General features: G+C 36.3%; 1 protein-coding gene across 8 annotated transcripts in view; it reads right to left on the bottom strand.

The window, feature by feature from the left end:
- Positions 1–2,740: 2,740 nt before the first annotated feature.
- Positions 2,741–26,957, bottom strand: part of LOC148680749 (uncharacterized) — a 28,074-nt gene continuing 3,857 nt past the window's right edge. For 4 of the 8 annotated variants that reach the window (XM_088650095.1, XM_088650096.1, XM_088650092.1 and 1 more), the window contains 11 exons: positions 9,856–10,029; positions 9,641–9,776; positions 9,209–9,572; positions 8,988–9,114; positions 8,754–8,810; positions 7,640–7,719; positions 7,021–7,497; positions 6,357–6,913; positions 6,085–6,254; positions 5,558–5,724; positions 2,741–5,070 (listed from right to left, as the gene is read on the bottom strand). In XM_088650095.1, coding sequence (XP_088506221.1) covers positions 3,676–5,070; positions 5,558–5,724; positions 6,085–6,254; positions 6,357–6,913; positions 7,021–7,497; positions 7,640–7,719; positions 8,754–8,810; positions 8,988–9,114; positions 9,209–9,572; positions 9,641–9,776; positions 9,856–10,018 — 3,693 coding nt within the window. In that variant the 5' untranslated portion in view covers positions 10,019–10,029 and the 3' untranslated portion in view covers positions 2,741–3,675. Of the gene's footprint in view, positions 5,071–5,557; positions 5,725–6,084; positions 6,255–6,356; positions 6,914–7,020; positions 7,498–7,639; positions 7,720–8,753; positions 8,811–8,987; positions 9,115–9,208; positions 9,573–9,640; positions 9,777–9,855; positions 10,030–11,226; positions 11,550–26,957 lie in introns of those variants that run through there. The other 4 variants (XM_088650097.1, XM_088650093.1, XM_088650094.1 and 1 more) reach the window with 3 other exon arrangements.

Below are 26,957 nucleotides of genomic sequence, written 5' to 3'. Positions count from 1 at the left end.
CACTGAGTTCTGCCTTTTTCCTCTTGTAGACTGTTGATCTTGAGGGCAACAGTAGCGGAGTGGATGCCTGCGGCAAGGAAACAGCGGGAGGTGCAGTCAGCGGAGTGTGTGTGTGCCGGAGTCCTGCGGGCATCGAATGGGCCGGCGCAGGAACTGGTTGAGCAAGAGCAGAGGGAGGGACAGGTAAGATTTGCGGGAGCCTTTGCTTCAACTTTCGGGTGCCGGCCAGAGAAGTGGTGATGGGATACTGCACTGCAGGCCGGCTGGTATGGGGTCTTTCCTCTGGAAGCTCCTCAGCGGGGGGCTGGCTGGTGCTGGAGACGCTCTGGTGACGACGGAGGACAGACAGACCCTGGTCGGTGACGTTTGTGGCTGACAGTGCCTCCTGCCTCCTGATGAACTCGCTCACGCACTTTGAATTTATTTTCAGGATGGGAATCCCGAGTTTGCTGAGCTGATCATCGTCCACCGTCACTCTCTGCTGCACACGCTGGTACAGTTTAGTGATCTGCTGTTTCAGCGGTGACCCTTTAGCTTTTCCTCCAACACCAGGATGAAGCCACAGCTGTTTGACCAGGCAGTACATCAGCCGGTTCTTTCTGGAGTCCACCAAGTGTGCGGCTGAGTACCGCTTGCTGAACTTGAGCTTCTGCACCAGGGATGCCTCAGTCGGATCTCCACTGGTGCGGCCAAACAGAGCATTTCCCCAGCGTGCAGAGTAGAGGCTGTCGAATTGTTGGATGCTGCGGTCATGGAGGTCAAGCTTGTTCCAGGCGCTGATGACCTTTTGCCTGGTCGACTCATTTAAGGCAAGTTTTCCTTCCTCCACACAGCAAATTCATTGGTGTTAAATTTCAAGTGTTGAGGTAATTCAGAGTAAAGTGTTAAAATTCTAGAGTTAGATTGGCATTAGAAGCTGATTTGCCTCCTTGTCACACAGAGTAACATGTATCTACCTTTGTAGAAAACCCTTGTATTTGAGAAACTAATCAGAGTGTCTGAAATCTCACCATACACCCTCATTCACCTGGCCCTTGAATTGGTCAATTAGTTTAGTCCACTAGACAGAAGGAATGACCACAAATAAGTGAATTCAGACACCTACTGTTGAACACCTGCTGTTAACAAGCACAATCACTGAAGGAATAAGAAATTGAAGGAAGAAATAAAACTACAGACAGAGCCTCACACCAATCCAACTGAATTAAAACAGAGAATTAAACAACTCCATTAAATAATAGCATAAGCAGCTTCACTGATTACAGTTTGACTTAATTTCTGTAAGAATATTTGACAATGAACAGAGGTTTATATTTTTTTATTAAAATATTTCATTTGACCTCACCATCATAGAGATCAGAGGCTGCTTATTTGAGATCTTGAAGCTTTACTCTTATATCCTAATGTTTCTATGACTGCTATAACTGTGTTTCTAAAACTCATTAGCTATAGCAAGAAAGGTCAAGAGAAACTATACTGTTTATGCTTAATTGTTATAGATTTAATTTCCGGTTTTTATTAAGTTGATTCATAAAGATATGCAAATATAGTTGTATTAAAACTGCATGGGACAATACTTCTGGCAGTCTGCTGCTCTTCATAGAAAGTTCAACAAACAATTAGGATGCAATTAATAATTAACCTGTCATGCACTAAACATTCAAGTTCTAGCTTGCTCTTTATGACACACAGGCATCAAGAATCAGGACATGAACCTCAACCGTGGTTGCTAAAAAAAAAAGCCGCATAGTTCATGCCGCAATGCATGCTGGGTGCCAGCATAGTACAAAGCTCCCAGCATGCATTGCAGCATGAATAAATTATGCAGCTTTATGTTATTACAATCTCTTTCTTTTCCTTTATTTTGTGTTGTTTTTGGGAGGTAATGTTTCAGTAGAGTGTTTTTTTTTAACTTGATTTTTATTTTTTTGTTTGTCACCATCATTGAGATTCAAAGACTAATTATTGATGTCTGTGTGTTTTTAAGTACTGCCATAGATCAAACATTCTCATTGTAAATATGTTTTTTGTTTTATTTTATATTATTGGAGCTTCAGTGGTTTCATTTATGTATATTATTTATTTCTCACACATAACTAATATGATATTGAATTAGAAAACAAGCAGGAAAGGATGGCTATGTTATCATGAATATTCTCTTCAGACTGTCGCTTTAATTTTTTTTTGGCTTTCCATGCTATATGTATAAATAGTGTAATTAACACTATCTATAGCAGCCAAAATAAAAGACATTTATAGCAAGAAGTTGAAGAGGCTGACTAAAGCAGACTCTGTCCTCCATCATGGTGACTTCAAATGAACAACAGAAATTTCATTAAGAGCTTTTGTTCACATGACAGAAATAAAATCAAAGGTCAGTAATAGGTGAAGCTCCATGATGAGTTGTTTAATGTGATGAGAATTTTTTTAAAGATGTTGAAAAATAACATTTTTTTATTGTGTAATTTGTTTTATTTTTATTGATTATTATTTTATTTAGAGTTTTTCTCAGTTGATTTCATCTTTGGTTTCGGCTTGTGTTTTTCTTTCCTTCAGTGATTCTGCTTGTTAACAGTTGTTCATCAACAATTCTCAATCCTCCTTTAATTAGACACTTAATTGTCTCATTAACTTCATCACTGTCTGAGTGTTCAGCCCTCTGTAGTGAGGACATTAGTTAGGATTTTGCTGTGGAATTTAAGGCTTAAGTGTGTTCGAATGAAAAATACAGACAATGGGATTTGTTTTTAACAGAAATATTCTGGAAACTGAATTTACGAATGTAAAATGTTGAAAACAGCAGATTACTGGCAACCACTGCTGCCAGTATTTTGACATACATTTAACAGATATTTTACACAATAAGAGTTTGCTAATTAACACTCTGGGTGTTAAAAATTTTAACACTTTCAAAAATGTTATTTTAACACTTATAGTGGTTCCCATATAAACACTGAGGGAGTGTTAATTTTAACTCTAAGGTAGTTAAATCTACCAAATCTAAAATTTGCAGTGTGAGATCGATAAAAAATACAGACTGTTGAATGTGCTTTTAACAGAAATATTCTGTAAACTGAATTTATGAATGTTAAAAACAGCAGATTACTGGCAACCACAGCTGCTGGTATTTTTCCGTAAAATCTAAAAATGAAAAAAAAGAAAGAAAAACAGCAAAACGGTTTTTGTGTCACCATTGTGGAGGATAATAGCGTCTCTGTTCAAGTCCAAGATGAACTGAGAAAATTTGATGTTATGCTGCATCTTCTTTTGTTTAAAGGTAACTGTGTAGTTACTAATGCTGTCAAAATCTGTTTGCTAATTGCAATCACACATGAAAACATTATTGCATCTAAAGACTTTACATTTTTGTGCACTAAGCTATAATTTTGTAAAATAAACAATGTGTTAGTTCATGAAATATGGTTAATTTTTGTAAATTTATACAGTTATATAAAACTTCCATGTTTTTCACAGAAAGATTCTGGCAACCACAGCTGCTGGTATTTTTTCGGAAATTTAACAGATATTTTACACAATAAGAGTTTGCTAATTAACACTCTCTTGGTGTTGACAATGTTAACACTTTCAAAAGTGTTATTTTTAACACTTATAGTGGTTCCCATATAAACTCTGAGGGAGTGTTAATTTTAACTCCAAGGTAGTTAAATCTACTATCTAAAATTTGCAGTGCAGGGCGATCTCAACAAGGACTTTACACAGATCCTCTACGTGCTGGTACCCAGGCAGATGATTGGGACCGCACACGTCCTCCACACAGGGGTCAAATTCAGCAGCCACTGCCTGATCGGTGAGGCACAGACGTTTCCTCAGAGGAGTCAGGCTGTCCCTCTCGCGGTCTGAGGAGTAGCCCACATCATCATCTTCCTCCTGCAGCTCTTCCTCTTCCTCTGCCACCCCAGCAGGAACATCTTCGTCCTCATCCTCATCTGCCTGAAGTGTCTCTCTAGTCTGAGCGTAATGATCAGGAGCACTGAAGGGCTCTGAGGACTGGGAAAACAGGTACTCCAGACCAATGCGCTCATCACCAGCAGGAACCGGAGGCCTGTAGTTTGCCTCCTCCACCTCCCCAAATAGCTCCTGGCACCTTTGGTTTAGGCGATGGACCAGAGGAGACATGTACACCATATGTTTCCTCCCTTTCCGCCCTTGGACGCTGGCTGACTCCCTGTTAGAGTTCCAGCGTGCGATGCCAGCCAACAGATAGACTTGAAACGGGACGGCAGCACAGTGGGGTCCCGGGATCATGTCAGGCAGAAAGGAATGAAAGCCCTCCAGACTGTTGCTTCCTCTCACCGTACTGTACCGCGCAAGACGAACACCGTTACGGGTCACATACTTGGTGATGGTGTACATGTTCCTCCCTGGTGGATCCTGGATGCATTCAAGGTGCTTCTGCTGGTTCTCCCAGACGTGGTCGATGGCTGCAGAGTCCTTAAACAGATGCACCTGATTCTCATCCATCCCTGCGGCTCCCTTCAGGAGATCAATGGCGCACTGCACGCGCGCACATGTTTCCTGTGCACCAACTGTGATCCTCCTGACGTAATGGCTGAGGTCATATTTACTAACACGCAGCTCGATGATCTGGCTGTCAGTCAGGGAGGCATAGTTGGTTGGGTGACCGGCACGTATCGCCTGTACCAGAAGAGCCATGTCGTCTTTGTTGTAGGCAAAGACGGCAGCAGAGAGGGCAGACTTGAACAGGGCATACTTTGGATGATGATCTGTCCGTAGGGCTGCATCGAATCGATGGATCCAATGAAAGATGTCCAGCCGTACCAGCATGCCCCTGTCCGTCCAGTCACTGAAGAGCTGCTCAACCGAGGACACGGCGTGGACGCGACAGCAGCCACGATCCACATACATGAGCTCGGGCGGTGCCTCGTCAGCTCTCCTGTACCTCTCCATGAGGCCTTCAGCCATCGGCCTCATCTTCTCCAATGACTCCTCACAGGTGAGAACAGATATGAGGATCTGCCCCTGCTCGTTGGCCACATTGGTACACCACTCTGCAGTGCCTTTTCCATCGCCGGAGAGTTTCTTGCAGATCTGATAACAAATACAACACAAACAGATTTAAACATTTTTGTATTTTTTTTTTCTGCACCAGACCAAGAAAGTAATAGTCACTAATATTCAGAAATGAATTAATAATGTGTTTTTGCATTGCAGCTCATTAGATTTCGGATGCAGAGCATGCAAGAGGAAACCTGAAGTGAAGAAAACGACACACAAAGACGTAGGTAAGTATGATTAATAATCTGGTGCGTGTGATGGTGACAAACAGGATTTTAAAGCACTAGTAACCCATATTAGATATTAATTTATTGATAATTATTTATTATTAAACAATTAATAATACTTTACTTATCAATTGTCATTAATAATTAATGATTAAAATGTCCCATGATACAAAAGTGGACAATAATATTTTAAGGATAAAATCTCTCTGATAAAGGATTTCCTGAAAGAATAACAGTAAAAAGGTTTTGCAATATGTTTACAAACTGACTTTTTTCCATTGTGTTAAATTTACCTTCTTGGTGGAGTCGTACTTCAGGACTTGCCCAAATGTGGACATAATCTGAGTACGGTAGTCCTCGATGTTATCTGCCTCTGAGATAAGGAACGCCTTTCTCATCAGTCTGGCAGATGGCGGCTCTCTCCGTGCTGGTGGTCGCTGGAACTGCTGGCACAAACTCCCTAAAAGCAGAGAAAACAGACACTTTGCTGCTTAATCTTTGAATAAATGCTCAAAAGGATAGGAATTTAAAAATAATAATTATTTCATCATTTGCTGATCCTTTTAATGATTGTAAACCATTATGGGTTTCTTTTAAACACTAAACAAGATATTTAGAAAAATGTCAGAAACCTGTAACCATTGACTTCCATAGTATTTGTTTGTTTTTTTTTTACAATGGAAGTCAATGGTTACAGGATTTCGGCTTTCTTCAGAATATCTTCTTTTGTGTTTAACAAAAGAGAGAAACTCATAAAGGTTTAAAACTACTCATTTCTGGGTGAACTATCCCTTAAAGAAAACAATTAACTCTGACTTACGAGTGATCTTCCCAGGTTTGTTGTACTGGCTGAGAAGAGTGGTGTACAAGTCCTTTCTCTGCAGATAGTCCTCGCAGTGGCTCTCCTGCACCTGTCTCCAAACCTTCACCATGGTGTTTCCCTCAGTGCGATCCCTCATCAGGCGGATCACCTGCTTGTCCACGCCACGCCTAGAATAATAGGAGCAACACAATCATTAGATGATGGTGAGTCTTAACTTTTATTAGACTCTGAATAATTTTACAATGATTTGTATTCTGCTAGAGACTCACCGTAGCGTCAAGACAGCAGGAAACACCGCTCTGTGAGCTGGACTGAGCTGATTAAGGATGCACTGATCCCATGACAGGAAACGACCAATAGTATGCTCTTCCGACTCCTTTGCAGCCTTTCTACAGGCGTTGCATGCCAGGACCTCAGTCAGCATGGAGTACCAGCCAGACATGTGGCAGATCTGTCTTACCGTGGATGAATACCCACAACGGTAGAGAAAAGCCTTCTGATTGGTGCGTGCTGGGCAGTCAGACCTTGGGCACCGAAGACTGTAACGCCACACACCGACTGGTCTCCAGAAAAAAACGGAGCTGTGAAAAAAGGAGTCTGCTGAGGGGACTTTTCCTTCCACCACTCCAGGAAATTCTGGAGGGTGAAACCACATCCGGTCATCCTTCAGGACTTTCCTCCACTTTCTGTTTCCATGTTTGTCTTTATAAGACATGGCCCTCTGAAAGAGTCCCCTTTCAGCATCCTCCTTAAGCCACAGTATGTCTGCACTGGGCAGCCCATGAAGACCAGACTCCCACATCTTGTGCCAACCCTCAAATAACACCTGGTAATTAGAATAACCGAGACAAAACTGTTAAAATCAATTAAAGTTTTAGTATTAAAGTATTAATTTTTCTTATCTTCACAACCACAGAGTTCTTTGACAGTTACCTCAGAATGTGCTGGGTCACTGTGTGTTGACCCACCAGATGACCTTCTAGGTTGAACGTCAGAAGCTGACACAGAAGCTGATGCAGGAGCCGATGAAGAAGCCGAGGCAGGAACTGACGAGGCTGATGCAGGAGCCGATGAAGAAGCCGAGGCAGGAACTGACGAGGCTGATGCAGGAGCCGAAGAAGAAGCCAAGGCAGGAACTGACGAGGCTGATGCAGGAGCCGAAGAAGAAGCCAAGGCAGAAACTGACGAGGCTGATGCAGGAGCCGATGAAGAAGCCAAGGCAGGAACTGACGAGGCTGATACAGGACCCGATGAAGAAGCCGAGGCAGGAAATGACGAGGCTGATGCAGGAGCCGATGAAGAAGACTGGCCAGGAACTGATGAGGCTGATGCAGGAGCCGATGACGAAGACTGGCCAGGAACTAATGAGGCTGATGCAGGAGCCTCCAATAAAGAAGTCGACGCAGGAGCCTTCAACAAAGTAAGTATAATAGGTAAAACCTTTTTCATTGACATATTCATACTTTTTGCACGGCCTCCCCATCTATGCTCACAAAACTGTATTCAGAAGTATATACACCACCTAATTGTGATGTACAAATGATAAACTTACAGCAGACAGTGGAGAGTCTGAGTGTGGCTTCTGTGACAGATCTTCACAGGAACGTTTTCTTCTCTTTGCTTCCCCGGCTCCTAAATGAGCACAGTTGTGATTATCAGAAGACAGTGTCTTAGTGTGATGAATTTTATTTATTAATGCACACAGTTGAAGCCGGAATTATAAGCCCCCCTGTTAAATTTGAGTTTATTTTTCACAATTTATGTGTAATGGAGAGAGGACTTGTTCAGGCACATTTCTAAACATAATAGTTCTAATAACTTAATTTCTTATAATTTATCTTTACCATGATGACAGTATATAATATTGGGTCATACTTTACAATAAGGTTTCATTAGATAATGTATTTACTAACATGTACTAATTATGAACAATGCTTGTACAACATTTTTAATCATAGTTCAACATGTACTAATGCTTTATTAAAATAATATTTAATGCTTAGTTGATGGACTGTGAGTTGGCATGGATGACTGTAACACGAACAAATACTGTATTTAGTATATTGTTCATTGCTTGTTTATGGTAGTAAATGCTTTGACATTAACTAATACAAACTTGTTGTAAAGTGTCACCCTTTAGGGTAACACTTTAGAGTAATAGTTCATTAGTTAATATTAGTTAATGCATTTACTAACATGAACAAGAAATTTAATACATTAATTACAGTATTAATTTATCTTTGTTAATGATGTTATTTAAGTTAAATAACGTTAGTTCAATAATGCACTGTGCAACAAGCACAACTTTGGATTTTAATAATGCATTAATGTTGAACTGTAATTAATAAATGCTGCACAAGATTGGCGACACTTAGTGTTAGTAAATTGATTAACTAAAGGACTATTATACTGAAGTGTTACCATATTCAGCGTGAGAAAGTAAAGGCTTAACTAGCTTAACACTGTTTGTTCTGTAGCCGATAGAAAAACATAAATAATAAAACGAATAAAACTTTCTTCAGAAGATAATATACTATCCTAAGTACAGTGAACATGTCCTTGCTCCATTACCTTAAATAAATATTTCACAGGAGGGCCCTCAGCTGTAGTTCATGCTACAACAGTATGAATAAATGTTAATAAGTGACATTTATTATGTGATATACCTTGTCTTTCAGGGAAGCTGAGTGGTTTCTTCGGCAGACTGCCTTTGTCCTCAACTGCTAAAGGAGGACAAAAAAAAAAAAACACAAGATGGGCAAAAGTCAGTGTCAAAGCAGCAAGAAGACAATCTCATCAGCACAGTGTTTTGATATTGTGTGTCATTGATTTATTTATTAATAAAAGATTTATGCTATGGTACATGAACAATTAAAGACAATAATAAAAGGGATATACACCTTGTGCTTCGAAAGCACTGAGGGCTTCCACCAGTAGCGCATCATCCGCCCATCCACCATCACCTCTAGATCCCGACGAGCTGGAGCTGGCCGCCGCTGCAGAAAGAGGCCTGTCTTCTAGGGTTTTCTGTGAGTTACAGGTTGTAGTTTGCATGAAATGTTGCCAGCATGATATATATTTTTTAATAAAGTCACATTTAAAAGAAATAAATAAAACCTACCTCTTTGTTGAGAATGTACTGCTGGAACCGCTTCAGTGTCTTGACGCTGATGTCCTCCTCCTTCATCGTCAGCCACTGCCGCACAGAGCAGAACGCCTCCTGTGCCATCTTCTTTTCTTGGGCACTACCAGCTTGTGGATCTGCCTGCAGGGTCTTGTGCAGGCTGTACCACTGCCACATCTCCAGGAACGTGAAGGATCTGAAGCGGCCCTGACCGTAGATGGCCCTGTCGACGTTGACCTCGAGGTGGCAGGAAACCTGTGGAAACAGTTGCACATACTGTAACAGAAGATCCTTTATATACTCACCTGGGCCCTCTTTTCTTCCTTGATGGCGACGCTCCTTGATGTGTAGATCCAGCACACTGAAATTTCAAAAAGATAATTAATTTGTGTAAAAACAGCTTATACAAATGTATAGCAACATACTTACTATTTAATGTAGCCAACGTCGTTCTCCACCAGCCATTTAAAACTTTGGCCATTGTATTTGCCAAAGTTTAGAATGAGCTGGCCGAGATACTGGACCTCAGATGGCGCACAAGTAATGTGCTGGCATCTGTTTTTAGCTAAGACACAAAATAACATTAATGCAAATAACAGTCTGCAGTGTACGCATATGACAGAAACGCATAAATCAGATATTACCTTCCTCACAAGCAGTTTTTTTGTCCTGGCTAGTGTTCCGCTCGAAGCACCTGTTGCGAGAGGCCAGGGTCTTGGCGTCCTTCGATGGTTTAAGAAAGCACTGTTGTCTGTCCTGTGGCACACTGGTGTCAACGATGCTCAGGGTGGGCAACAGTGGATCCATGTCTAATTCACCTGTAAGAAGTATTCTTATAAACATCACAAATATAGAGAGGGAATATGGTCTTAGCTCTGAGCTCATGATAAAGTATTAAAAAAACATTTTGTGTGTGAAGTCTTTTTTTTTTTCCATTTTTACATGTTTGATAATTAACAAATAAATGAAATATCATCAACATAAATTATCTGACAAGGGTTAACAATGCTGACAGAGATGATGCATTTGACAGTGGCAATGAAAACATGAATTATCATATCAATTGCTCTGTTATACATTTTTTTCAAATGCTTACAGTTGTATTGTGTTTTTTAAGGGGCAGCTATTATTATCAACCTCCATATGGCTGATATAAGGTAAGGTAAAATACATTCTAAGCATGTTAAATACATACTCTCATTAATATGATATCATTTACACATATAATACTTGAAATAACATAACAAATCATATTTAATGTATGCACATTTTCATTTTAAAGCTTATAGCAGTAATTGCTGAATATGTTTTCGTCCCAGGCCTTGAGAATCAGTGATATATTATTCAGTCTATGGCAATAACGATTTTACTATATTCTTATGATAACAAATACAGGTATTGGTCATATGTTTTGTCCCAGTTAAGATCTTAATGTGGCGCGAAGGGGGGATAAGGCTTTTTGTTGGTAGCCAGACCAATACAATAACTGGCACACAGCGGCCGAATTAACAACCTATTGCAATTTAGAGCTCGACTACGCCACCCAGTACATTACCTGGGACACAAAACACAGGTTCGTATCTCTGACAATAAGGGAATGAGACGTGGATGTAGCAAAATAGAGTTCCTTTTATTACAATGCACTTCTCATTGGACTACAAATGTTAAAATGACAGGCACATGTGCTTTAAAAAGGCACTAGAAGGCGGTTACAAAATACAAAAAAAACAAATCCTCATCCAACCGCAGGAGCTGGGGCTTACTAAAGTCGGGCAGGCTAGGCACTGGGCCTAAGAATGACCCACAAATTCACACGTGCACACTTAGATTCCAAAAACACCACACAGTGAACTTCAATGCACACAAGTGAGCAAAAGACTAATTCATCAAAAGAGCCACGCCACACAGCAGCCTGACTGCCCGTACTAGGCACCCCCAGCTCCTAGGGAGAGAAGAAAACCACAATTAGGAAGGAAATAAAACACTTAAGGAAACACAATATTAAATGGGCTCACAGGGGTATCAAAACAGACCACTTGAGCAGCTACCAGCCACCCAGGGGCACGGAGGTGACAGGCCCCTGCTAAAAAGAATCCCAAATAGTATGTAGTAAAAGTTAGAGCACAAAGTCACAATATTGGAACAGGACAACGTACCAGAATGCAGGTATAGAAGCAAAGCCAAGCAGTCAGTTAGACACTCATTTCAGGTGTTCCCATTTTTGTAAATGTAAAACAACAAAAATCAAAACATATACAAAACAACAAAAACACTGATACAAAAGCACCGAAAATAAATAAACGACAAAAAAAAAAAAAAAAAAAAAAAAAAAACAACTTCACAGAAACAAAACAGAATCAAAACTAAATTAACAGAAACAAAACAGAATCAAAACTAAATTAACAGAAACAAAACAGAATCAAAACTAAATTAACAGAAACAAAACAGCAGCATCCAGCAATTGTCAAGGGCAGGTGAAGACGCTCAATCCACAGTGCAATCGCTACCCAGACAGCACACATACGTTGGGCCGACGTCGGCCGAAGGTCAACACGTCGGCCCCTTTAATTCTAACATCGGTATATGGTCGGCCAAACATACGCATGATCGTTCGGTCGTGTGTTCTATTGTTCCAGCTCAACAAACGTCGGCTCTGCGTCGGTTAACGACCAGAGGCCGACGAAGCACTTCATAAGCACTTGATCTCTCATGCCCATGAAAGAATCCGGCAACATATTTGGTTTACAAGTAAGTTTTTGCGTGCATAATAAATTAGACAAACGCGACATGCATCATGTGAACTGCGTCGGTCGGTCCAGCTTTAAATAGCCTACATTAATGCAGTAAAACTGACCAAAATGCCTACAATACATGATTTCAATTCATTAAAATATAAAAAGTTTTATTGTTATGCTTTAATAATAAAAACGTTGTTTTTTTCTGGTGTTAACTGCTGTTTGCTTTTTTTATTGTGGCTTTTTCTAATACATTTTTCCCAGTGTAAAAATCAAGTATGTTCTGCATTTCGGCTGTTTAATTAAAATAAACACCTTTTTACAGAGTGACATCTTTGTTTTATATATACTTGCATTTATATTTATTGGTTATTTATTTTTGACAGTGAATGCACAAATAAACCCAGATAGCATACAGTTCTGGGCCACATCTGGGCCAACTAAGGCACATATGGCTCACTTCTGGCAATGGCAGGAGACATATGGGCCAGATGTGGCCCGTATGTGTCACACCGGGTGCAGTGTGAGTTGTGGCCTGCTGTATGTGGGCCAGATGTGGCCCTTATGTGTCACACCGGGTGTAGTGTGAGTTGTGGCCTGCTGTATGTGGGCCAGATGTGGCCCGTGTGTGACACCCCGGGTGTAGTGTGAGATGTGGCCTGCTGTATGTGGGCCAGATGTGGCCCGTTTGTGTCACACCGGGTGTAGTGTGAGTTGTGGCCTGCTGTATGTGGGCCAGATGTGGCCCGTATGTGTCACACCGGGTGTAGTGTGAGTTGTGGCCTACTGTATGTGGGCCAGATGTGGCCCGTTTGTGACACCCCGGGTGTAGTGTGAGTTGTGGCCTGCTGTATGTGGGCCAGATATGGCCCGTGTGTGACACACCGGGTGTAGTGTGAGTTCTGGCCTACCGTATGTGGGCCAGATATGGCCCGTGTGTGACACACCGGGTGTAGTGTGAGTTCTGGCCTACCGTATGTGGGCCAGATATGGCCCGTGTGTGACACACCGGGTGTAGTGCATGTTGTGTATTTTTAGTTCCGGTTTAACTTTAAATTAACGGTAGCCTTTGAAGTGGTTACAAATTATTAGAAATTGAAAATCAAAGTTCATTTGTCTTTCTAAGTCCGTACACTTTTGTTTTAAGAAGTAGAAAATAGAAAATAAATATTGTAAATTAATGTAATATAATGCAAGGATTTAAATTTTTCTGATTGGATACTTCTGCCTGTGAACTGCATACCTAACGAGTGGGAGAGGCTTTTCTCTAAAACAATACACAGACTCTGATGTGAAGCATCAGCAGTTCTGTGTTTCCTGTGTTTTATTAACATTATTGTCCCTCATCAGGCAGTGAGAGCGCTACACCTTCTCTGAAAATAATAACATTGCATGTTCTAAATAAGACTTTCTGAGATTGAAAATGATTCTTTAGGTTATTAAGAATAGGAATAAGCTATTGCTTATGCGGGAAAGAATATGTTTGTAACCTTATCACATATTAATTCAGTTTATTTCCTCAATAATGGATTTATTTTTACTTTAAGGCTGCTATAAATATAAATTTATATTATCTGTTATATGTAAATGTTCCAGCATGAGTAAAATTCATATTTTTTTTTCATATTACCTGGTATGTCTATAAATGTCTATAAATGCAATGAGTTTCATCATTTATTATGTTTTGATCCATTAATGTTTTGTTCAGTTTCTCCATTTGAATGAATTAAGACAGTGTTCTACCGCCACCTACTGGGTGGATTTAATTTGCTATCAGTACTACTTTTTAATGAACAATTTTACAAATGAATTCATAATCTAATAATGCTGAATTAAAGTGCTGTTTTCTTGGTGTTATTTTTTGCAATTCTACATTTTTATAATGATTTTGTTAGATCAAATGCTACATATAACATTGTTCTTTTTTTATTTAATTTTAATATTAAATAGACATAAATGTTTTGTATATGAATAAAATAACTAATATAGAAAAAATGTCAGAGAACTGAGCAATAGAATGTGAATAACATGAATGTGTTCGTGAATAAGCTGATCTTTGTAAACAACACAAAGTTTTATTTACTTATTCTACAGAACACAAAAAATAATAAAAATAAATCTGACCAATTTTAATGCGCACACCTAACCCCGCTCCTAACCCGACCCCTCACTTTGATGTCACTAGCTCTATTTGAGTGCATTGTTTCTGACATTGCATGTCAAACTGTCTCAGCTTGCATATGCAAGTCTGCAATCAGATACTAATGCTTCTGCAACACAGCCCTGAGGGTACAATCCTCAGTGCTGGGAAACACCACACATTATCTTAATCACAAACTACAGCAAATTTAGTTTATCCAAAATTCACTTATACTGCAAATTTTTGCACTATAGAACAAACTGGAGGAAACCAACAGAAACAACATGCAAACTCCACATAGAAAGGCCCAAAAGTCTATCCTGGTTCTGTGTGTGTGCACCTGTAACAGCGTCAACAAATTTTATAGACAATATGCTATTAATAAGCTTGTTAATTAGCAATTAGTTAATTGTAAATATATCTTAAAGTGTTATAGTTTTTATATAACAAGCTACTGAATATTAAAATTAACAGTAAATATTCTAGAATAACAGCATGTTACATAACAGAGCAAGGACATGTTCACAGTGTGTCTGATAATATCTTTTCTTCTGGAGAAAGTCTTCGACTAGAATAAAAGCAGTTTTTAATTTTTTAAAAAAGTGTTTTAAGGTCAAAATTATTAACCCCTTTGAGCTATATATTTTTTCGACAGTTTCAGAACAAATCATTGTTATAAAATAACTTGCCTAATTACCCTCACCTATATATATATATATATATATATATATATATATATATATATATATATATATATATATATATATATATATATATATATATATATATTTATTTATTTAAAAACATAATCATAAAACTGCCCCCTGGTGGCGAATATGTGTTTCGCTTCATCCTTGCATTACGGTGGAGTGGGCGGAGCCTCGTGAATGACGGTTATTTTTTTCAAACGAGGAAGTGAAGTCAAGTCCGCCATTTCATCTTCTTCTTTATATCGGGTAAGTTATTATTTTAAAATCATATTTGTGAGATATTTGTCGTCAGGTAATGTTTTTATTTGTTAGAAAAGCCCCTGTTTTGAATAGTGATAAAACTTTTACTTATATGTGGTTAATATGGCTAAAAACGGTTAAGAATGGTGGCAGCCGTCAGTTCAGTAATCTGTTAACGTTAAGTTGATTGTGCTCGGGGTTTTAACAAATTCGTTTAAGTTACATTTGTCCTTTTATTCGCTCGTCATTCCCAATTAAATGATCAATAAGACGTGTTATATGAAGAACAGCGTCGAAACGGGAGCTTAAATGAATAAATCATATGCTGTCCGTTTTATACAGTTGTAATTGGTGCCGAGTTCTGCTTTTGTACTGGTTTTAGCTCAAAGACTGAACGAACAGTCTCTTTTTGGTAAGTTAACGTTAATCTTAATGATTTTGATTTGCTTGTTAATGTGTGTTTTATCAAGTTTCAGCAAAAGTTTGCAGAGTTATGTGGTTCATGCTGGCCACTGTTGAGACTGGTCTGCATTAAAAATTTTTTTAAAGCCAAAACGTTTGAAAAAAAATCCACAATTGAAACATGATGTGTTAAATGACTTATGAAGGAAATTAATTAGCTAAAAAAGAAGGCTAAGTGTGTTATGAAATATTAAACCTTGTTAAAAAATAAAATCAATTGTGTTAAATAAGCTTAAAATCCATATCTTAGGTTTTATATTACATCAAAACAGCCTGGAAACTGATTTGCACCATTAATCTTGTACTTATGTATTAAGTCCAAACAAATGGTTTTGTGGCAAGTAAAAATAATATTTTTATAAATTGATTGTATTGTATTAATTTGTTACAGAAAAGAAAGGAATCATGCAAGGATGCAAGCTGAAGGAAAGAACAACTCTCACATCAGTGCATTACTAGTTGTTTTACTTCATCATCAAGCACACCAGGTACAATATTGTACATATTTTGTAACTTGTATATGTCAGACTGGTTGTTGGGTACTGAAATAATATATTTTATGTTTTATTTATTATAAAAATATTACAAGATTTTAGATTACAAGAAAAAATCTATTATTAAAAAAATCTAATTTGAAAGAAAGTCTAAATGTTTCCACAAGGTACCTTATTGAATTGTTTTCTGAAAAATGTAAAATTTGAATGTACTGGTGAGCTGGAAAAACATTTTATTTTATGTCAAAAGTAGATTAATTTACCTTTTATCGCATGTTTGAGTTATAATTTCAGAGTGAAAAATGTAAAAGAAAACCATTGAAAACAATGGCATAATGATTTTGCTTGTTCACAAGAGGTACTTGATTTATTTTTCCTGTAGTGATACATAAGTTTTTAAAACTAATGCTTGACACTTGAATTTTAAAGGTATAGTTCACCCCAAAATAATGACATCTTTTATCCTCCACTTGTTTCAAAATATTTTTTTTGTTCTGTTGAACATAAACTCAGACGGTGCGGTGTAACAGTGGATAGCTCTGTTGCCTCCCAGCAAAAATGTTTCTGGTTCGAGCCTCGGCTGGGTCAGTTGGCATTTCTGTGTGAAGTTTGTATGTTCTCACCGTGTTGGCGTGGGTTTCCTCCGGGTGCTCCGGTTTCCCCCACAAGACATGCGGTACAGGTGAATTGGGTAAACTAAATTGGGTAAGCTAAATTGTCCATAGTGAATGTGTGTAAATGAGAGTGTATGGGTTTTTCCCAGTGATGTGTTGTAGCTGGAGGAGTATCTGCTGCGTAAAACATATGCTGGATAAGTTGGCTGTTCATTCCACTGTGGTGACCCCAGATTAATAAAGGGACTAAGCCGAAATGAAAATGAATGAACACAAACCCAGTTTTTCCTACTATGTATATCAATAGTTACAGGTTTCTAACATTCTTCAAAATATCTGCTTTAGTGTTTAACAGATTCAAACTGCTTTGAAACAAGTAGAGGATGAATAAATGGTGGCAGAATAGTAAACTAAATCTTTAAATGTTTTATTCTGTATGTTATGTGTATTCATATTTGTCTTGTCTTTTGTCATATTGTCCTTCTAGCTCAGATTGTGATCGACCTGGAATGCGACACCAGTTACTTTTAAGTCAAGAACCAAATGAAGCACCAGAGTACAGATTATGGAGATATCTGAAGTTGAACTAACTTGAAGCAGGGAACCATACTAATAAAGTTCCTTAAGGTAAAAGCACCTGCTTTATTTTGATAGGAAGTATTTTTTTATAGAGTTCTATTGTTTTATTCTTATTATAATTTTATTTTATTCATATACTGAATGGAAGTCATTCAAATTTCACAACAAATGATTTGCAGATTGAATATAAAATATAATGACATTTTAATACATTATTTCTTTTGGTTATTCTTTACATCTATATATGGGCAAGTATTTAATCAATGAAAATAATTTTAAACAACTTAACTAACCAAATTACTCTGTTGGACCCTAATATTTAAAATAGCAAAATCCTCAAACTAACACACACTCTTGTGAATGCATTCTCACATTCATACACTCAAAAACACACATTCATACAACAGTCTGTCTCAGTCTGACTCACACACAACATCCTCTCTCACAGGTTTTTCTAGCAAACCTCCACCACAAGCTTGTCCTTTTATGCTGCTTTTATTTCAAACATTTTAGAGCATGATATAGTCCAGGTTTGTATCACTAAGTATTTTTTTCCATTCAGCAGGTTCCTTGTAAAGTTGACCCCAGGGAAGGATCGAAAGTGGAGAAGACCAGATCAAGAAAGACTACATCAAGATCTGCGGTCAGTTCAAAGGTACTTTCACTAATTACCAAGATTTCAGACTATAAATTGATGGAGAAAACATTGAGTGTCAGATCTTTCTACATCGCCTAGCAAAAATTCTTCCCAGTGTCTTGTAGTAGAAGTGATGCAGTCAATCGAGTTTACATTTATTTCGTAAACTGCTTTCCGATTTAATAAAAATATATTAACCAAACTTGATTAATGTAACAATTTTGATAAAAAGGGCATGTTTTACTAAAGCGTTTAGCACAAAGGCACCCCCATCTTGGAATATTGCTGTGTCTGACGTCACGGGGTTGGTATGCTGGAAACGTTTTTGAATGAGGTATTTGTATGATTTATACATACAGTAGTCTGTCTTAAAGCGTCACTAAATTGTACAGACATTACAGGTCAAAGCAATCAGTTGTTATATTTATCAAAATAAACAATAAGGCTTTTAAAACACTGCTTTGAAAAATGTAGAAAATGTAAAAAAAAAAAAATTTAAATACCTTAACTGAAATGAAGTCATTTGTTTTATTATTTTTCAAATATATATTTTTGTAAAGTCATTTGTTTATAATTATGTTAAAAAAAAATCCATGTACTATAAAAGTTATTTAAGCAACAAATTTGCCAGATTGTAAAGGCAGACACAGAATGAGCAAACAAGAAAAACAGTGTAAAATGTGTAAATAAAAGGCTACATTTTAAATTTTTACATCTTTTCATCATATACGTAAAACCTTCCTAAGCTTAAAAATATATTTCCTTAAAATAAACTTCCTTTGTTAGTGCAAATTCCTTTTTAATTAAATTCCTTGTAATTAAACAATTAAACCATTCAAACAAGTTTACACTTATAAAAGGTCCGTAATGAAAATCAGATTTTTTAAACTAAAATAGTACCATGTACTTTTACTCTGTATTAGTATTATTTACTAAAATTTGTTTAATTTTAGCAATATAATAATATTTCTAGTCCTTTAATTTAATGTGATTTAATTTTCAGTTCTCTTTCCATCTACGAAAACATAAAAAAAAAAATAATTTCACAAGCACATTTAAAATAGGTTTAATACTATGAAATATTATATTAATATTATTTTTTATAAATTGATAGGTAGTTCCTATGGAATGTTTTTATGTATTGCTGAGAATACATTTCAGGTGTTCAATACGTTGCTTGTCAGTCTTAAAAATAAAAATAGGTGCTTAAAAAAGTGCTTAAAAGTCCTTAGTTTTAATCGAGTTGTGCCTGTATGTACTCTGCAAACAGCACCTTTTAATTGTTGTCTTCTCCTATTTTCAGGATGTTTTGCATTGGACTTTTTTTTGGATTTGACCCTTGCTCGCCCCTGACCTCACTCTTGGACTGCCCTGTTGGATTTTCAGTTTATTTATTTATTTATTTTTTGGTTTTAGGTAGATGCTAATAAAAATTTAGTTGTAATTATTTAAGTAATATGTTTTTGTTAAATATGCGATTTCTGTGTTTGTTCTGTCTACTCGTACTTGTTTATCTTGTTTCTGTAATTATCATTTGTTTATTTGACCCTTGCCTCGCCACTGATCTTGTTTTTGGATTGACCTTTATATATATTTTTAATTATTGGTTCTGGTTATATGGTTATAAAATATTTGTTAATTTAATTAATATGCATTTTATAAAAAAATATTTTTTTTTCTGTGTTTAATCTGTATCTATTTATCTAATTTGTACATACATTTGTGTTTGTATGTTCTTCTTATTCTGTATATCCACTTACCTAATTTTAACTTTTATATATATTTATTTGCATTTAATTTGTGATAATTCTGTATGCATTTATTTATCTAATTCATATATTTATTTGTATTGCATTGATCAATCTGTTGTTGTTCTTTTTGTATGCATCTATTTATATAATTTATATAAATTATATATTTGTATTTATCAATTTATATGCTTCCTTTAAAGCAATTTTTTTAAATAAAGCAATTTAAACTAAGCATTCCTTTTAATGTGATTTATATAGCTACCAAATGTAGATGTGAGCCACATCTAACCCAAAAGTCAGCCGCAACTGAACCAGATCTGGGCCAGATCTGTGAAATTGCATGGGCCGCATCTGGGCCAGATCTGAGAAACTGCATGGGCTGCATGTGGGCCAGATCTGAGAAAGTGCATGGGCCGCAGCTGGGCCAGATTTGAGAATGTGCATGGGCCGCAGCTGGGCCAGATCTAAGAAAATGTATGGGCCACATCTGGCCCAGATATGGACCATACTTTTTCTGAGATATGGCCCAGATCTGGTTCAGTTGTGGCTGACTTTTGGATCCTTATGTCAGCCACAATCAGGTTGAGTCATCGCCGTCATTCCGCGCGGTATGTGGGCCAGATGAAAATGGGGGATGTGGGCCATATCTGGGCCAGATGTAATTTGCTATCTGGGAAGTGTTTGTTTTGTAACAGTTTAGTAGGCTATAAAGCTCGTCTTAAAGATAATAGCGTATATAAAACTGCTAAATACATTTTAAATTCAAGATATAAAATACAAGGTTATTATTTAAATTTTCTATGGAGTGATCATGTTTATAAATGTAATACTGCAAGACTTTAATGTGCGCGCGCGCGTCTTGCTTCCAACACTGGAGCCGAGAGGATGTATCTATGGGAAACGAAGCTACAACACGACACGACACCACCTAAAAGACACAACACGACTTCTCTCAAGCTGCCGTTTTGACTGTTTTCAGGTAAGTTTAGTCCCTAAAACAAAGCAATTACTAAATAAAACTGTTCCTCACACATTTATTATTGGCAATTGATGAATATTCAGTTGAATATTATGTTATATAAGAGTGGTAAGTCTTCGTAAAAGTCCGTTAGCATATTAGCACTGGTAACGTTAGCGTCGGGGTAATATTACGTTAACTTACTTAATGTTAGCTCTTGTTAAACTTGTTTGTTAAAGTTTTGGCTTTTATTTATTCTTTATGTGTAGATGAGAGGTTTTGTCAATGTTTTATTGAATGCACTCCATATGTAGTCTAAAATACGCATTGTACTGTAAAGGACCGTGAATCAAAAGTTCAATCGTGTTTTGATATTTCATGGTATCTTAAACTAAATGTTAAGTAAAAAAGTGTTCTGTGGTTTCAGGAGTGAGAGAATAACCTCCTGCTACAGAAAATATAACTCAAGATTCCTAAATTTCTGAAGGGAGCTGATCACAGAGATACAGGAAAGACAGGTAACTTTAAGCATAGGATTAATTCATTGCACATCATTATGCACATGTTACATGTCTATATATTATGCATCTGTTACTTGTCTTTATTGCAGTTGTTTTAAGAAAGTTTTGACATTGAAACATGTTAGTGGTATTAAATTTCACATCACATGATTCTTCAGAACTTAGTAAATATATAGATTTGCTGCTAATGAAGTAATATTTGTGATTTTCATTTTGTTTAATTTTTTATGATTAATTGATTTATTAAATCTTAGAAAAAAGTTTACACTAAATTACTTGTCATCACATCTGTTTTTAGCATTGATAGCAATCCGAAATATTTCTTGAGCAGCAAATCAGCACCATTTGATAATCACCATTATATTAGTTCAACCTCAAGCACTAAATCAACATCTTAAAAAAAGATTTCTGAAAGATCAAGTGACACTGAAGACTTGAGTAATGATGCTGAAAATTTAGCTTTACATCATAGTTATGAATTACATGTATATTTACACTGTTCACCCATCCCTTACACCTTAACTCATCCTTAAGTCAATTTAAGCCCTAAATGAATAATTTTTGATTTGTACAGGCATGATATGCAACTTGTATTCAGTCGTTTTGTTTTTTCTTTCTTTTGCTTTTGTTTTCCACATCAACTGAAAAGGAGGTCTAAGTTTAACCTAAGTGCCGTGTAGCTGATGAACATCTTTATATTTGACTGACTGCCAGACACTTGTCAAACAGTGATGAGCAAACGAATGGCCGTTCTTTTAAAAAGATCAGGGAGATGCAAGTCTGGAGATTAATATACATTTTAATTCAAAATTGATTTATCTGGAAATATTTCATAATGTTTTGAGATATGTGCCCTATATGCATTTAGATGTCCATGCATGTTTAAAATACTTTTAAATTTAACAATGGCTGCAAGTTATAAAAACATAAACAAACACAAAAATGTTAAAGTAAATTGAGAAAACATTTTCATCAGTTTGACAACAGGTAGATCAGCTCCTGACAGACATGTTAACAGATCAGTTTAACTCTTATTAAATTCATTCATTCATTCATTCATTCATTCATTCATTCATTTTATTTTCTGCTTAGTCCCTTTATTAATCTGGGGTAACCACAGCGGAATGAACTGTCAACTTATCCAGCATATGTTTTACGCAGTGGATGCCCTTCCAGCTGCAAGCCATCACTGGGAAACAACCATATACGCTTGTTCTCACTCATACACTACAGACAATTTAGCCTACCCAATTCACCTGTACCCCATGTCTTTGGACTTGTAGGCAAAACCGGAGCACCCAGAGAAAACCCACCAAACGCAGAGAGAATTTGCAAACTACACATAGAAATGTCTGCCGATCCAGCTGTGGCTCGAGTCAGCATCCTTGCTGTAAGGCGACAGCACTACCTTTTGTGCCACCACGTCACGCTCTTATTAAATTATATTTATATAATTTTGTGTTTCAGTACATTATAGTGTTTCATATTTTGGGAAGACAAAATATATTCATAAGCTCTCAGAAAATTCAATAAGAGAATTCATTCATTCATTTTAAGAGAATTACCTGCACAATTACTTGAAATGTGTGGGATTACATTATTTGTTAACCCAAAGTGAGTTTCTCTTTCTTTGCAGTATTGGATGCCTGATTGCAGATCAACTCCAAACTCAGTTGGACCAGCTGATCAGTGTCTTCAGTATTACCACAAGCTACTGGGCAGATGTGTGGACAGCTATGAGCCAAACTTGGGACGTTTGGTTTTTAGGTAATACCAGTGACAAAGTATTCAGTAAATTGCTTATAATAAAAGATGCTCACTGCTTACCCCCTTATAGTTAAGTTGTTTGCAGTTTCATTGTTGTAAAAATACCATACTTTTTCCTTTTTTTATAAGCAGGTGGAGAGACCGTCTGGGCAGCAGAAACAAGACAACTAATCATAGTTGAGTTGAGATTAGTATTATTAACTTGACTAGTTTGGTTGCAGACTTGTTCAATACTTAACAATTTGTATAAGTTACAAGATCAATGGTCCTGCTATCAATGTTTGTGTAACTTAAATTCATTACAGTTTAGATACAATCAAATGTCCAAACCATCTCTGAGTGAATGACATCAAGGAAACAGGATCAAAAAGATCATTCATTATAGAATGTTTCATAGGTAACAGCACATCCTTTGTGAAAAATAATTTATTTTTGTGCCATCATTACAAGGCAAAATACATTTCAACTGATTTCAGTTGGTTATATTTTTCAGGTCCTCCTGATCATTCTGTTCTCCTGGTTGTGAGGATGTGCAGAGGCTGTATTTGTCAGTGTTAAAAGACTTGTGCAGCTGTATCCAGACATACAAGCAGCCGACAAAGAGTTCTGGAGCAGGACAGACAGGTAGTTCACAGTGGCTAGGCTAGAAGTTTATACTTGGGTGGCCAGAAAGTGGCCTCCGCTATTTTGGGGGGTCCATACAAATACACCAGTGTAAGCTATACTATTGCACAGAAAAAATTAAATGAAAGAATTAATTAATCGGTTGAACACAAAATATTTTAAAGAAAGCTTAAGTATCAAGGTGGCAATATACAGTATGTTACATTGTAGTACATGAGCTGGCTAATACAGATTCGTAAATGTTTAGTTGTTAAGATTAGTTAAATACTATATCCTCTACTTGAGACCTGTTGCATATACAGCTTTAACTGAACTGAATTTAACTAGAACTACACCAGCATTCCAAGTGCTCTAGACTAGCTTTTTGCACTGGTGCGTCTAAAATGTTTGATGGCATTGCATTTAACACTGCAATTTTACATGTTAATTTTTTTTTAAAATTACAATCCATATAGGCAATATTGACTTGTAAATGATTAACTAAAATCGGGTCAACACACATTATGGGGATTGTGTGTAGAATTTTGAGGAAATTAATGAATTTAATCCATTTTGAAATAAGACTGAAACATTAAAAATGTGGAAAAAGTAAAGTATCAATACTTTCCGGATGCATTGTATATGGTTTTTAGCGCGTTATCAAAGACTTAAAAAAATAGTCCCAACATTATTTATAGCAGCAAAAGACCCTCCACATCAAAAGCTACTGGTCAGCTCACGATTCAGCAAACATCTGAAAAACAAATAGCTTATTATGCCTTCACAAGAAATCAGTGTGTTTGAGTCTAATGAAGATAGTACTATTTTATTAAATTATTATTTAGCCTGGCATGTTTACTGTTACAAAATATTTTAAATGTTTCTTAAAATAAAACATATTGTGTTCAATGGGGAAAAAGTAGCCGCTTTTTACACAGAGATAAAAAAAAACACATTTCAGAGCAGTAATCACAATACTGTGAAACTGTGATATTTTTATCCAAGATTATACCCTCAGAATCTTATACCTGCCCATTCCTAGCCAGTTACTTAAAGCAATCAGAGTTTTTTTTATTTTTTTTCAGTTGGCCTATATTCTGTTTTTCTATGTTCTTGGAAATGCTGCTGTGCATGAAAATGTGACGATATATCCAGGTTCTATAGTTAATTCTGAAATAAATCTTAAAATGAAACAATATTTAAAAATGCAATATTTAATGTGTCAGACACTAAATAAACATGTCAATTAATTTATATTAATCTGATTCCTTAACAGGGCAGCACGGTGGCGCAGAGGGTAGCACGTTTGCCTCACAGCAAGGTCGCTGCTTGAGCTTCGGGTGGGTCAGTTGGCGTTTCTGTGTGAAGTTTGCATGCTCTCCCCGTGTTGGCGTGGGTTTCCCAAGTCCAAAGACATAGGTGAATTGGGTATGCTAAAATTGACCATAGTGTATAAGTGTGTGTGAATGAGTGTGTATTGGTTGCAGCTGGAAGGGCATCCACTGCGTAAAACATATGCTGGATAAGTTGGCCTTTCATTCCGCTGTGGCGACCCCAGATTAATAAAGGGACTAAGCCCAAAAGAAAATGAATGAATGAATCCTTAACAGTTAAAATTAACCATTTGAGCGTGCTTAGTGTGGGGTATGTTGTGCCATTAAATTGTCAATAGGTTTTATTTTTTTCTACATTTTAAATCTGCTTTAGCTTTCTTCTTTCCTATAAACCTGGAAATATAAAATATATATTTTTTTGGTTTTTAACAAATTGCTTATTTTATTCTTAGATTTGTGTACGCTGATGGTCTGCTGAGAATTCTGCTGAGTTGAAGGGATCCTCCTGTCAGACAACCTCTCCAAAGTACAATAGGACTAGTAAGTAACATCTTAAACATACACTACTGTTTCATAGCTTTTAGGTTGGTATGGTAAATTCTCTTCTGATAGTGTCAGCTTTATTTAATTAATACAGTCAAGCAGTAATACTGTGAACTTAATACAATGTATATAATTAATAGTGTCACATGATCCTTCTGAAAAAATAGTATTCCAATGTACTGATTCTCTCCTCAAGCTGTTTTTTTAAATATAAAACATTTTAAATAAACATATTTTTAGTATTCTTGATGTATGAAAAGTTTATTTTTAAGAGCATAGTATTTATTTTTAAAAAAGTGTGCTCTTTGATGATTGCTAACAATCAGACATGTTTCTTTAGAACAGAAAGAATTTGTGCAAAAAAGTATTCTCACTGAGCGTTGTCCAACTGTGGTCAACACGTCATTTAAGTTTTCAAATAAGCCTAAAAGACTCGATTAGCTGCATCAGGTGCATTTAATTAGAGAGTTGAATATATAATTTCTTTATATATCCTCCTCTATAACCTACATATAATAGAAGTTGTTTGCTGAAAAACCTTTTTGTAGCAGAAATAAAGCTATGATTAGGCCCACCCGGATTTTTCGCAGAACTCCGCAGATGTTTAGCCTATCATTAATTCTGTTTATTTACTTGAGTAAATGTGTGTAAATCTATATTAATTCAGTTTTTTACTTAATTTTAGTAATATTATTGACTTATGTGAAAATGTTCATCTGATTTATGTACAATGAGGTTTGTACAGTAATATTTTCTGTCTTACTAGATATGTTACATGAAAAACTTGCTTTATTTACCAAATAAAGTGAATCTAATTGGATTTGCATTTTAAACATTAAATAAAATTAAAAATATATATTATTTTTTTATTTCATATATTAAGGTTTTAGTTATGATACTCCCAAAATAATTCCGCAGAATTCCACCATAATTTTCAGCAGAAATAGCAAAAAAAAATCCGCAGATTCCTCCTGGCCCTAGCTATGATATATTAAATGTGGTGTACAGTGTGACATTTTAGTTGACGAAACTTAGTTTAATTTGCATGTAATGTGGTATCTGAAGATTAGACATATATTTAGATACACATTTATACTAACACAATGATACTAAAAACCAAAAAAAACATTCATTATAATTTCACAAGGAATTTAACTTTCAAATGGCTTTTCTGAAAATTAGTGCTCAGACATACTCTTTAAGTTTAAATTAAATTACACATTTTAGCTAGGCACTTGCATAACACATACTCCAGTTATATGTCATGAAACAAATGATATATATTTGTGGTAATATGAACTGCTGCAATGCTAATCTTTCTCCTTTTGGTTTCTTGCTTTATTTAAGGGTTCCCACTACAAGGATTAGATTTGGCTACTGCAGTCCCGGTTTGGGCCAGCCTCACTTGTGAAGACTAAAGATGAAGACAACATACAAGAACAATTTAGAGGATGGCGACACACTTTTTATTCCACCTATATATCCCCTTTTATGTGTAAGCAACATTCCACAAGATAAAACAAAACTAAATGACAGGTTATATCTTTTAATTTTATCTGTTTTCTTGGAACATTGTACACAATTTACAACCAGTTTATATATATATATATATATATATATATATATATATATATATATATATATATATATATATATAT

This window comes from Danio rerio, chromosome 4 (assembly GCF_052040795.2).
Source record: "Danio rerio strain M-AB ecotype USA chromosome 4, GRCz13ab, whole genome shotgun sequence".
NCBI classification, from domain to species: Eukaryota; Metazoa; Chordata; class Actinopteri; order Cypriniformes; family Danionidae; genus Danio; species Danio rerio.
Note: the sequence above shows the minus strand (reverse complement) of the source record. Positions and strands in the feature narration are given on the sequence as shown.